Below are 10928 nucleotides of genomic sequence, written 5' to 3' on the forward strand. Positions count from 1 at the left end.
ATCATCATCATGACGATAAAGAGCTCTGTGATTCCCATGGTGTCCACAAGGGGAGCGCTGAGGGCATGAACCTCTTGGTTGATGTATTTCTTTTTCATTTGTTTAAAATAAAACACAAACATGAACATATGAACCTGTGTATCATTTGGACTCCTGTGGTCTAAAACAAAACAACTAGTACTGGTGCTGTACTGTTTGGAGGTCTGAGGTCTGAAGACCGCTGCCTGCCTTGGACAAACGTCTTGATCAGTCTCGCCCTACCTCGTTAGAGAAACTAAGGAAAGGCCAACAGAGGTCCCCCCCCCCCCCCCCCCCCCCCCCCACTCCATCCACACTACCAGTAAACATGGCTTTAATTAACCAGCGGGTCACAGATCTGGTCAGTTCTGTTAACAGGAAGTGGTGTTGAACTAAATGTTGAAGTGAAGTACGGACCTCGCGACTCGACTGAAGTGTCCACACCATCAACTTCCTCTCTACTCTGTGGCACAGCAGCATTGTGGGAAAAGTAGTGGTTGAGACTTTCCACTGAAATATACTAATGACACAGTTCCTTTGAATTTTATCTGACCTTCTCTGCTCAGCCTTCATTTTACCAAGAGGCCGACATGTGTAAGGACCTGGTCTGCAGTAGATCCAGGACCTACTGGACCTGGTCTGCAGTCAGTACATACCTTTGACAACATCCATCTGGGTGTGGGTGTGGGTCCTGTTACGGCCTGTGCAGCTGTAATGACCAGCGTCGTCCTCTGTGACTTTTCTTATCACCAGAGAACAGCTCCCTGTGACTTGATATTTGTCACCCTTCAGATATTTTCCCAGTTCTATTTCCTGTTCTTTACGTGAACAGAAGATCCAGGTCACGCCCTTACAATCAGCATCAGGTGAAGTATATTTGCAAAGGAGGGTCACAGACACTCCAGCGGTGGTGCTGAAGATTTGAGGTGAAGGACGAGAAACTGACCAAAGACAAACGGTTTCTGAGAAAAGAGAAGAAAAAAAACCACAGACAACACCGTGTTCGGTCATGGTGACTCATCCACTGCAGACGTCTCCACTGACACATCTTTTCACACTCTCAAGATGTGTCAGATTACAATTCTTCAAACCAACATTTTAGGAAGTGACAAGGGTTAAAAAGAACGAAGAGAAATTACAAAAAAAGAGACACAAGAAAGGGGTTAAAAAGAACGAAGAGAAATTACAGAAAAAGGAACTCCCACCTGTCAAAGCATCAGGGTCACAGGGAGAAGGGTTTGGATAAAGCCGTGGGTCGCAGCCCTCATCCTCCTTTGTTTTGTTCGGGTCACTCAGTTGAAGTGGACATCACCTTGTGGCAGAAAGAAGAAAAAGTCAAGTGTGACATTGGCAGGTTGGACTTCCTCAAACAGGTCTCTCACCCTGTCGTCCTTGTCGTCTTCACACCCGACTCTGCTGGACAGAGTCAACGTTTGACTGCAGCACCTTGAAACACTGGACCAGAGAAATCAGAACGTTTTCTTCTGGTTTTTTTTAATGAGTGTCTTTTTTTTAAATAAAAACAAATTGTTAAACTTTTAAAGGAACCAATGTCTTAATAGGATGGACTTGTGAAAGGCCTCATGATAATATTTCTTCCATTGTTACTCAAGATGTTTTTTTTTTTAAATGAAATGAAGCAATGTGAAAATATACGTCAATAATAGACAGGCACAAAAAAACAGGCAGTTGTTACAACATTACGAGGTCAAATCCTGCTGCTGCTGCTGAAAAGAAAAACACTGACAGGAAGTAAACGGTTATGAACAATTTTTTTCTCTTCTCTCCAGATGTGATATAGAATTCTTTCATATGGAAACAAACCCTAGTTTTGCGTTAACACTGAATCTGGAAAAACCAATGGTTAATATTTTAAAGACATAATATGAAATTTTCTTTTTTACAACAACAAAATAAATGTGCTATAACACAGCGTGTGGTCTGCATGAAGCAAGCACGTCTTCACTTCACCGTCATTTTAAATGTGCGAACTGCAAAAGCCCATAATAGCCCATAACAAAGACTGCGATGTTTGGTCGAGTGACTTATGAAGACAATTTTGTTTTTTTCAAAACAAAATATTAATCATGTTTGTTTAGCTACTTTATCATCAACAGACTCCGGTTGTTTTGTCTTTCAAACGTTTGCGAACTGCAAAAGCCCATAATGACTAGGACCAGGACTAGGACCAGGACCAGGACAAGGAGTGCAGACACTGAACAACTGAGCAGTCTGATGACGACGACCACAGAACCCTCCTTCTGATTCTCTGGCGTTTCATTGTGCCGTATGTCCTGTATGTTCAGTTTGGCATAGATGGTATTAAAGTTGACTTTGATATTCTCTACTTCCTGTCGTCTCCTGATTCTACTTCCTGTGTCCCAGCCTCTCTGTTGGGAACAGCTGTCGCTCTGTTCTTTTCACACACTGACCATTAATACTGGCCACAGCTACAGCAGACTTCGCAACATAATGAATTATGGGTAAATCAGCGTGTCCTCAGCTAGAAGCTACTGATTACATCATTTCCTGTTTTACAAAATGAGCTCTCTCCGACTCCACAGGTAGCGTACCCCTTAAAGATGCAGGGTGTAGCGCCACCATGTGGTGAATCCAGGCTTTTTTCTCCACTGTTCTCTGGCTGGTGGTTGTATCACAGCTGCTGCAACAATCTCTGCTTTGTGGACTTTTCTGCTTCTTTATAATCAGTGCAAATGAGTGGGAAATGTCTTTTCCCACATCCACTGAGGAAGTTCTTGGAAAGTGCCTCAGTTAGCAGGGGACATTTGGAGTTTAAAAAAAAAAGAGAGAGAGAAATTCAGTAACAAAACTAGAATCTCAGTTAAAACAACCACAAAGAAAAAAATATACACAATATATGTTTACAATATATTCTGTACATCGGCAGAGCTGCCTCTTTCATCTCTAAAAAACCCCATGGTTCCAGCCTGTGACCTCAGACTGACCTCAGCCTGTCACTGCGATCCTTCTGCAGCATCGTGACTCCTGCTCAGGTTCACAGGAGTGTTGGGGTAAAGGGGTAAGTCGTGTAAAAATAATGGTTCAGGGGGATGAAATCTCACAGTTGCACTGCAGATGTTAGAATCTGGGAGGAGATTAAAGATTTGGTGACGGTGAAATCTCATTGTGCAAACAACTGCATGATTTTGTTAAATGTCAGAAAGGTTGGTCTGGAGGTCCGGTCGGTCGGCACGTCTGTCCGTCCACGAAACAACTTCCTGTGGAGCCCTATGTTAGTAGATCATGTCAATTCTGAACCCTCTGAACTCTGACTGTTCACTCAACTCCTGTGGTCCAGACGTTTCAGAAACAATGGTAGACAGTCCTTCTGGACGCCGTGTTTATGGTCACGCCGTGTCTTGAACCTTCAGCAGCGACTTCAGCTGAACGGCCATCAGCTCTCGACTCTGCCTGCCGTTCTGGGGCTGCTCCTCTCCAACCCAGTGGCTGGGCGGTTTGGGTAAGACACTGGGTGATGGCGGTTCACTGAACTTGGCGCCAGCGTACACTTTCTCTCCATCCCTGAGGAGTTCAGGGGGGGCAGATTTGGGAGGCGGGGACCCGTACAGCAGCTTCACAGTGTCGGAGGTGTGGAGCGGTTTGTTCTGATCTAGTGATGGAGGCTGGTGAGGGGGGAGGGGCTTCTTGGGACTGCTGTGATCGCTCCTCTTCACAGCACGAGGAGCAGCAGCAGCAGCTGGTTGGTCAAGCCGTGGCCTGTGGCTCTTGTTGTTCACATTCTGGGACGTATGACGGTCACTTCTGGGCAGGTTCTGTGCCGTGTGGCGACTGGGTTGTGTGGTCCCACGCTCTGGTCTGCCTCCCTTAGATTTGAGCACCTACGAAGATAGAGATAAGGAGTTGACAGATCGACTCTAGTGCTTCAAACCTCATGGTCATGTCAGTACTTGAGTACAGTAGGAGGTGATGAGAGTACAGCCACAGTGTGAAAATACACCAATACTTAAATCAGTGGTTCTCAGCTGGCCGACCTTCAGAACCCACAAGCAGCCTGCAACAATGAGCCACCACCCTAGTGGACCACAGTCAGTACTACGCTTTTCAACAGCAACAATAAATGACTGTATACAGTGGAAAATAATTACAAAATACTTATAATATATAAGATAGAAAAAAGACCAGAAAAATATCTGTGTATTTTGATCTTCTTATAAACATGACGGCTGACAAATGTTTGTTTTGTCCAAATGTCTGTTCACTGTCATGTTAACAGTGAAAGCCAGGGCAAATATGATCCAGAATCTTCTCCAGAACAACCTCTGAGCTATTGGTACTTCCCCATAATGCTTTGTTGGAAATGTTTCACAATGAGCAAGGATGATATTTCTGTTCACTTCCTCTGAGATTTGGAGGAACATAAAAAAGCATAACGTGTTTAATAAAAGGGCACTTTTGTTTTTTTTGGGCTGTAGTCACTGATCTGACTGATCAGTTAGCAGCAGACACTGAGAGAACCAGCTGGTGACGGTGAACTTGCCTGGACTGGAGGGCAAACCAACATGATGCCACTGGACGGATTTGTACTCAAATAAGAAGTATTTCAGCTCTGGTTACTGCTGATGATAGCTTTATCATGGTCCCAACTGCCTTGTTGTTTTCTTCCTTGTTGGGGTTTTTAAAGGCAGTTGGCGTCACATGACTGAACCGACCTTTGATTTTTCTCTCAGCCAAGCATTCCACCTGCCTTTGATTCACCTTCTGCAAAGGAATTCCATCTTTAATTCTATCTTTTCTATCATCTCTGTCTGTCTGTCCATCAAGCTCTGGTTAAAAAAAGTCCTTGGCATTTTCTTGAGAAATCTTGAAAAAAAAAATCTCTCGCAAACAATGACTGCTTGCCCATTCAAATGGAAGGTAATGTTTCACGATTTACCAAATGATCTGAAGTTTAATAATAGATTGTTTTTGAAATAATAATAATGTTTGTTCATGTGAACAGTGTACGTCATTCATACTGATGACACTGCAAAAGACAGGAAAGAAACAGGCAGACCTTTGAGATGTCAATCACCCAACCTTCACACAGTCATATCCACAGGCCATCAAATTTGATTTTGATTACATTTTAGGTTTAAATATTGTACAACGGGTGTCAGAGTTAATTTAGCTTCAGCTTGGTCCAACGTCATTGTAACATGTTACGAAAAAGAAGCTGATATTTTCTTTTTCTACCTCATGGCGTAAATGAAGACACATGTAAACAGTTTTGATTTTATTTTTAAGTTTAAGTGGCCGCTTTATGCTGAGAATCATTCAAATAAACTATGGTTGAGAAACACTAGTCATTCGTATTAGGTCTCCATCTAGTGGTGGGCCACGGCTGTCTGGGGAAAACTTCATCACCACTCATTAGTTGTTTCTGTTTATACAACACTAATTGGTACATTTTCATTCATGGTGTTTGCTCCACCGACTCAGATGAACCGTTATCTGTCTGGATTTAAAAAAAACATCGACGTGATAACGTTTTGAAAGGTCTTTTTAAAACATGACGATATTAAAGTTGTGAACTGATATGATCACCTCGAGTGAAGCATTCGTGATTTAATATCATTTTACTTCATCTGTTTTATTGAATGAGTCTGTCGGTGAACAGAGCATCAGTCCCATCACTGCAGAACCTCTACGGCGGGAGCAGCTCACCTCTTTTCTGGATCCATTCTTTACATGGTGGAGGTTCAGAACCATGTGTGTGACCGCCGGAGGTTCGGTACTGGATTGATGCTGTTGTTGTTGTTGAGAGGCGGGTTTGTTGACGGATGATGTCGTCAGAGAGTTGTTGTTGTTCAGGTCAGACAGGCGGATGACGGGACTATTTTTTACCTGTTTGTGCGCCGTCGTCGTCCGCAGCAGCAGCTTCTTCCCTCCTTTCCTCAGCCTCGCCTTGTTGCCCGCGTTCAACCCATCGCTGTCCCCTATGAACTTTACCACCAGCTTATTGTTTTCCGTGTTGCTAATGTTCGCGTCTTCGTCGCCGTGGGCAACAGAACCATGTAACATGTCTCTGAATAATATGAACAAGACATAAACAGGCGGCAAGATCCCTCCGCGACTAAACAGCCTCACTGAGGCTAATTGCTAATGCTAGGAGTGTATAATAAGAAACGACTACGTCTTTTAAATAATGTATAAAATTGATTATTTCTGATCAACTCATAGTAGTTAAAACCGCTTCGATGTGGAAACGTATCGTACTATACGTATTATTACTGCTAAAATGTCGATAAATGTCGACTACGGTGATGGCGAGACTATTTTACGAGCCGAAGTACCAGAAATGCAAAGTTAGCCTCAGTGAACCCTAAACTTCCGGTTATTTACTTTTTAAAATAAGACGACTGAGCTAATGTAACTATAGAAATGTCGAATAACATGTAAAACATATGGCTAAACGTTCTTCAAATATAGCTATTAGGCAGTACAGGTTTGGCGAACTATCTTTATTATTAAAGACGGTAAAAGCGTTGATGAAATCACCTTGTAAATTATTTTAAATGTTCCTTAAACAAGCATGACAGGTGAATATGAACTAATAAAAATGCTTTTTGTCCCCCGAAAAGAAACAACAAAAATCCAACTTTATCATTAGAAAGTTGTTTTGCGGTATTTAAATCATTTCTATGATACGCGTTTCAGTGCCATTATTTTGTAGAGACCTTTTCCTCTTACATGGTTCCTCTGTGTGCAACTTGACACATTTTATACGCCCGAGGCGCTCTAATTCCGGTAATGGGCGTGGTCTAATGCATCTCGCAGTGACGTTTTACCGTAGGCAGTAAAACAGAAACAAAACAAATCAGCGACAAACAAAAGAAAAAAGAAAGAAATAAAAATAGAAAAAGGCTGGAGTCAGATGTTGAATTATCGACTTTAGTCCAAATAGACATCTCTGAATCCACAGAAGTGAATCACAGGTTAGGTGTTCAACACTCAGTATAAGTAGATATTTGACCAGCGGTGGTCGACACGTTGGAGGAGTTAAAATGGTTCCTGTCACTAAAAGTTCCAGATGTTGTGTTGAAGAAGTGCTGCAGACACTGAAAGGAAACTTAAAGTTCTTTGCAAATGGTTCCTGTAACCGAACGTTCCTGGTACTGTGGCTGGAAGTACAGTACACAGATGAGTGTATTAGAACTATATGTTCTACTTCGTTTTAAGTGCACAAATTACCAATCAGGTTTTTAGAATGACTGTGTGAAAGGCTAACAAGGATTTGGCGAAAGAAAACCAAAGGCGTTTTATAGGTACAAAAAATGTAAAATGTGTTTCATAAACAAAGTACAAAAATAAGAATAAGGACCAAATATCCAACCCGTCCACTACTTTTACACCTCTCACAGCCCAACTTGGACCTTTTTGCCTCTTTGTTGACATGAGAAGTTAAAAGTTTAAGTGAAAACAACCTTCAACCCTGAGGTGGCCCACTCTGAAGTGGCCACATGCTGTTTTTACACCATTAAAACTGGACACCTCATATTTGTTCATCAGTTTGGGAGTTCAAGTACAAAACTCGTCCATCATTTGTGGTTTCTTTGTCATGGGTCTAAAGACAGCTGTTTTGGGCCCCTCCCCAGCACCATATTCTGGGTCTGCCAGGTTATTTCCATCAAAGTCGGACTTTGTCAAAGACTGTGGTCAAACATCAGACATATACGTATCTCATTTCAGATTGTTCTGGGTCAGATTTGAAAATGAAGGTCGAGTTCTGTTCATAAGAAAAGTCATAACAATCAAATGTGGACCTCGTTGGACTTGGAGGGGGAGGTGGAGGTGGAGGTGGAGGTGGAGGGAGGTTGTCATGGCCAGCAGCTCAAGGCTGCACTTCCCCTTCAGGGTCATCGTAGATGTAGCTGCCCACGCCCCCAGTGTTGACACCTGCAAGAAGAAGGAGAAGAAGGACGAGAGCATCTTCACTGTTGTGAACGCTCTCTCTTCATCTGGGACTCTTTGTGCTAATGCCAGAGGTTAAAGGTCAAGGTTTGACCTTCAGACTTCAAACTTCATACCTTTGGGTCCAAACAGCACAGCGTAGCAGGGTTTGTGGCAGTAAGGCTGACCGTCGTGCTGTGATGGAGACATGGTGTCAAAGACAGGTGTGTTCATTTAGACCAGTGCTTCTCAATTTAATTTCTGTCGTGCCTCCCCCCCCCCACCCGACAAACACCCCCAGGAATTGAAATACTATTGAGAACCTGATAACATGTACATTTGTATCTGTACAAACCACTGTATGAGTTGCTGCCACCTAGTGGCTGGAGGCTTGTTATCAGTCAAACGTTACAGCGGTGGTACACTGATGTCCAGCGTGTCATGTTGTACTGGAAGACCCTCACAACCCCCCCCCACCGGCACCTCAGCGTGTCCCCCTCGTTAGTCAATCAATTATTATTATTAATATTATTATTGTAGTTTGTGTATACAGGTGTCTGTCTTTGTACTTGGGAATTGGGGGCGGAGCTAAGACTGGGTGTTTGTAACTACTGCAGAGTTGACTTTGAGCTGTAAACCTGCTGTCACTCAGCAGGACATTAGGATGTTCCTGTTCTAACGTTCTGTTGGCAGCTCTGTGGGAACCTCCCTCACATGTTGGTAAAGTGTATGAACGTAGCTGGTGTCGCCGGTGTAGCCGGTGTAGCCGGTGTAGCCGGTGTTGCTGGTGTAGCTGGTGAGCAGCAGTCGATGGTTCCAGGGACTCACCTCAGCGTGACTTCCTGGAGCCAGAGTTTTACTGCACCTCTCACAGCGCAGACAGGGACGGTGCCAGTTCTTACCCAGAGATGACACTTTCTCAGCTGCACACACACACACACACACACAGAACCACCATGGTGACCGTCGCTATGGCAACAACGAATGGGATAAATGGAGGGAATCGACACAAAGTGCTCACCAAAATACACCGTCTTGTTGCACCTTGGGCAGATGTTGGGTCCTCCGGAGAAAGAAGAAAAACTTGCAGCTGGAAAAAGAGGGAAAAAAAATATAGAGGTGTCGTAAAATAGAAATACTGAAGAGTTGATGTTCCGTCAGTTTCTCCTCCTCACCCTTCACCGGTCCTCGTACAGGAGCTTTCCTCTCCTCCTTCTCCGCCTTAGCTTCGGTTTCCATCGAAACAGCTGCAGGAGCTTCATTGACTGGAGCATCGTACACATAGGAACCAGCGCCACCTATGTTCACGCCTGGAATTCACACGGTAGAGAGCTTTTATTTCACAAATGTTCTAATGAAACCTTCAGAGTGTTTTTATGGATTTTAGTTTTGTTTCACCTTTTGGCCCAAAGAGGGCAGCATAGCAGGGTTTGTGGCAGTAAGGTGTCCCATCATGCTGTGAAGGAAAAAAGTCAGACTTAGCAACACTGATTGGAGAAAAAAACGGCCAAATGAAGAGCAGGTTTAATCAGAACGAATTAATGGGTTTAATGTTCCAGCAATAAACAGAAAAGGTGTGTGGATGTACCTCGATTAATCACGACTGATCACCATCTATCTACAGTTACCTAATCAGACAAAACATTTTTTACGTTCTGTACGTACCAGAGCTGAAACCTTCCCACATCAGGTGAGAACTCTAACCATTTCAAACGTCACTGACTGTGAACGGCTGCTTTTAACCGCCCCTCACGGCTGGTCCCTCTGTGCCCTTGCTTCCTGCCACTAGAAGCTTTCTTACCTTGTGAGTGACAGCGGCGTTGCATGCTTGGCTGATACAGTTTTAAGGTGGGCTTGATGGATGAGCCCAGGTCCAAAAGATCTGTTTGCCTTATTGCTTTGAAAGGCCCAGCGTGACCCGCTCAGCACGGATCAAGATGTGAGCCTCTCTCTGCGGCCACACCAGAACAGCAACAGGTTGTGACCTCTGACAACAAGATCCAACATCATGTGGAGACCGCACATCAGTAAACACTTTGAAACGGCACCGCCGCTGCCTCCACAGCCATCCGTGGCCCCTGACAAAGAGTCGCTGTCACACAAAGACAACACAATTGGAAAACAGGAATGCATGAGTTGAGAAAAGGAAGGGAGTTTTGGTGGGAGTGAGGAGGAGGGAGGAGGGAGGAGGGAGGGGGAGCCCAAGATCACAACCCACACAACTATGAGTTTGAAACCACACCCACAAATCTGGACTCGTGTGACGACTAGTCCCAACACCTTCCAGTGGAGGGAGCTCAAGTACCACCACTGGTACACCTACCATAGTTTGAAACTCACTGATAAAGATTATTTGACCCGGGATATTACCCCAAATCCTCTAATTCCCGGCCACATTAAACCTGTCGAGAACCAGACTTTCACTTGATCCTTATTGAAATCTGATTCCCCGGCACTAGAGGGAGCCCACGTACCAGGGTGGTACATAGTTTGAGAACCCTTTTCCTAGAATTTGTATAGAGTACTTTTTAAAAAACTTAATGAATGAAATCATTAAATACTTAAAGCACTTCAGCGACCCTACAGGCGACCGTGGGAATGACAGGCTCTGGACGACTCTGTACTGACTGCTGGGTTGAAGCTCCTCCAAAACCTGACCACAACCGTTTTTAACAACAGTGGAGGTTGTTGATGACGTCAGAGGCAGAATCAAACACCACCCGTCCCAGACAGCAGAACCTGTCGGTGATGCTGATGCGGCCTCTCAGCAGCAGCAGCATCACTGAGACTCACCGAAATACACCGTCTTGTCGCATCTGGGGCATTTGGACGACATGGCTCCGTGGGGATGGTCGATTATTTTCCACCGCCGTGGAGCAGAACCGGAACCAGAATAATATCCGTGTCCCTGTCTGTCTGATCAGTGTCTGTCTGCAGACCCGGCGACACAGACACACGGGAGAGGAGGAGGAGGAGGAGGAGGAGGAGGAGGAAGGGAG

General features: G+C 44.4%; 2 protein-coding genes across 6 annotated transcripts; both read right to left on the reverse strand.

Annotated features, from left to right (window-relative positions):
- LOC103381298 (proline-rich nuclear receptor coactivator 1-like) lies at positions 1 to 6367 on the reverse strand. 5 transcript variants are annotated; one of them, XR_521781.2, is made up of 6 exons: positions 5704 to 6367; positions 2592 to 3878; positions 1401 to 1473; positions 1224 to 1330; positions 675 to 980; positions 1 to 89 (listed from the first exon to the last, which is right to left on the reverse strand). XR_521781.2 is itself a non-coding variant. In XM_008313580.2 (2 exons), exons 1-2 carry the CDS (start codon positions 6058 to 6060, stop codon positions 3387 to 3389), a joined length of 849 nt encoding a protein of 282 aa, XP_008311802.1. In that variant the 5' UTR covers positions 6061 to 6367; the 3' UTR covers positions 2191 to 3386. The 5 variants fall into 5 exon arrangements, 1 of the variants encoding a protein (XP_008311802.1); XR_521780.2 differs by having other exon boundaries at positions 10 to 57; XR_001760236.2 differs by having other exon boundaries at positions 7 to 980.
- A 118-nt stretch (positions 6368 to 6485) lies between these two features.
- On the reverse strand, positions 6486 to 10928 carry LOC103381301 (cysteine-rich protein 2-like). The gene is made up of 4 exons (XM_025056809.1): positions 10723 to 10928; positions 8758 to 8852; positions 8067 to 8124; positions 6486 to 7935 (listed from the first exon to the last, which is right to left on the reverse strand). The coding sequence occupies exons 1-4, from the start codon at positions 10763 to 10765 to the stop codon at positions 7871 to 7873; spliced, it is 261 nt and encodes an 86-aa protein (XP_024912577.1). The 5' UTR covers positions 10766 to 10928; the 3' UTR covers positions 6486 to 7870.

Source organism: Cynoglossus semilaevis, chromosome 7 (genome assembly GCF_000523025.1).
Source record: "Cynoglossus semilaevis isolate Cse_v1.0 chromosome 7, Cse_v1.0, whole genome shotgun sequence".
In the NCBI taxonomy this organism is placed as follows: Eukaryota; Metazoa; Chordata; class Actinopteri; order Pleuronectiformes; family Cynoglossidae; genus Cynoglossus; species Cynoglossus semilaevis.

Bases quoted from the DNA above. Each gene is read 5' to 3' on its own strand.
- LOC103381298 (XM_008313580.2), bottom strand. From the start codon at position 6,060: ATGTTACATGGTTCTGTTGCCCACGGCGACGAAGACGCGAACATTAGC. The intron at 3,879-5,703 runs GTGAGCTGCTCC...CTATCTTCGTAG, and splicing joins AGAATGGATCCAGAAAAGAG to GTGCTCAAATCTAAGGGAGG.
- LOC103381301 (XM_025056809.1), bottom strand. From the start codon at position 10,765: ATGTCGTCCAAATGCCCCAGATGCGACAAGACGGTGTATTTCG. The intron at 8,125-8,757 runs GTGAGTCCCTGG...TCTCCATCACAG, and splicing joins CTCCAGGAAGTCACGCTGAG to CACGACGGTCAGCCTTACTG. The intron at 7,936-8,066 runs GTATGAAGTTTG...TTCTTCTTGCAG, and splicing joins TGTGCTGTTTGGACCCAAAG to GTGTCAACACTGGGGGCGTG.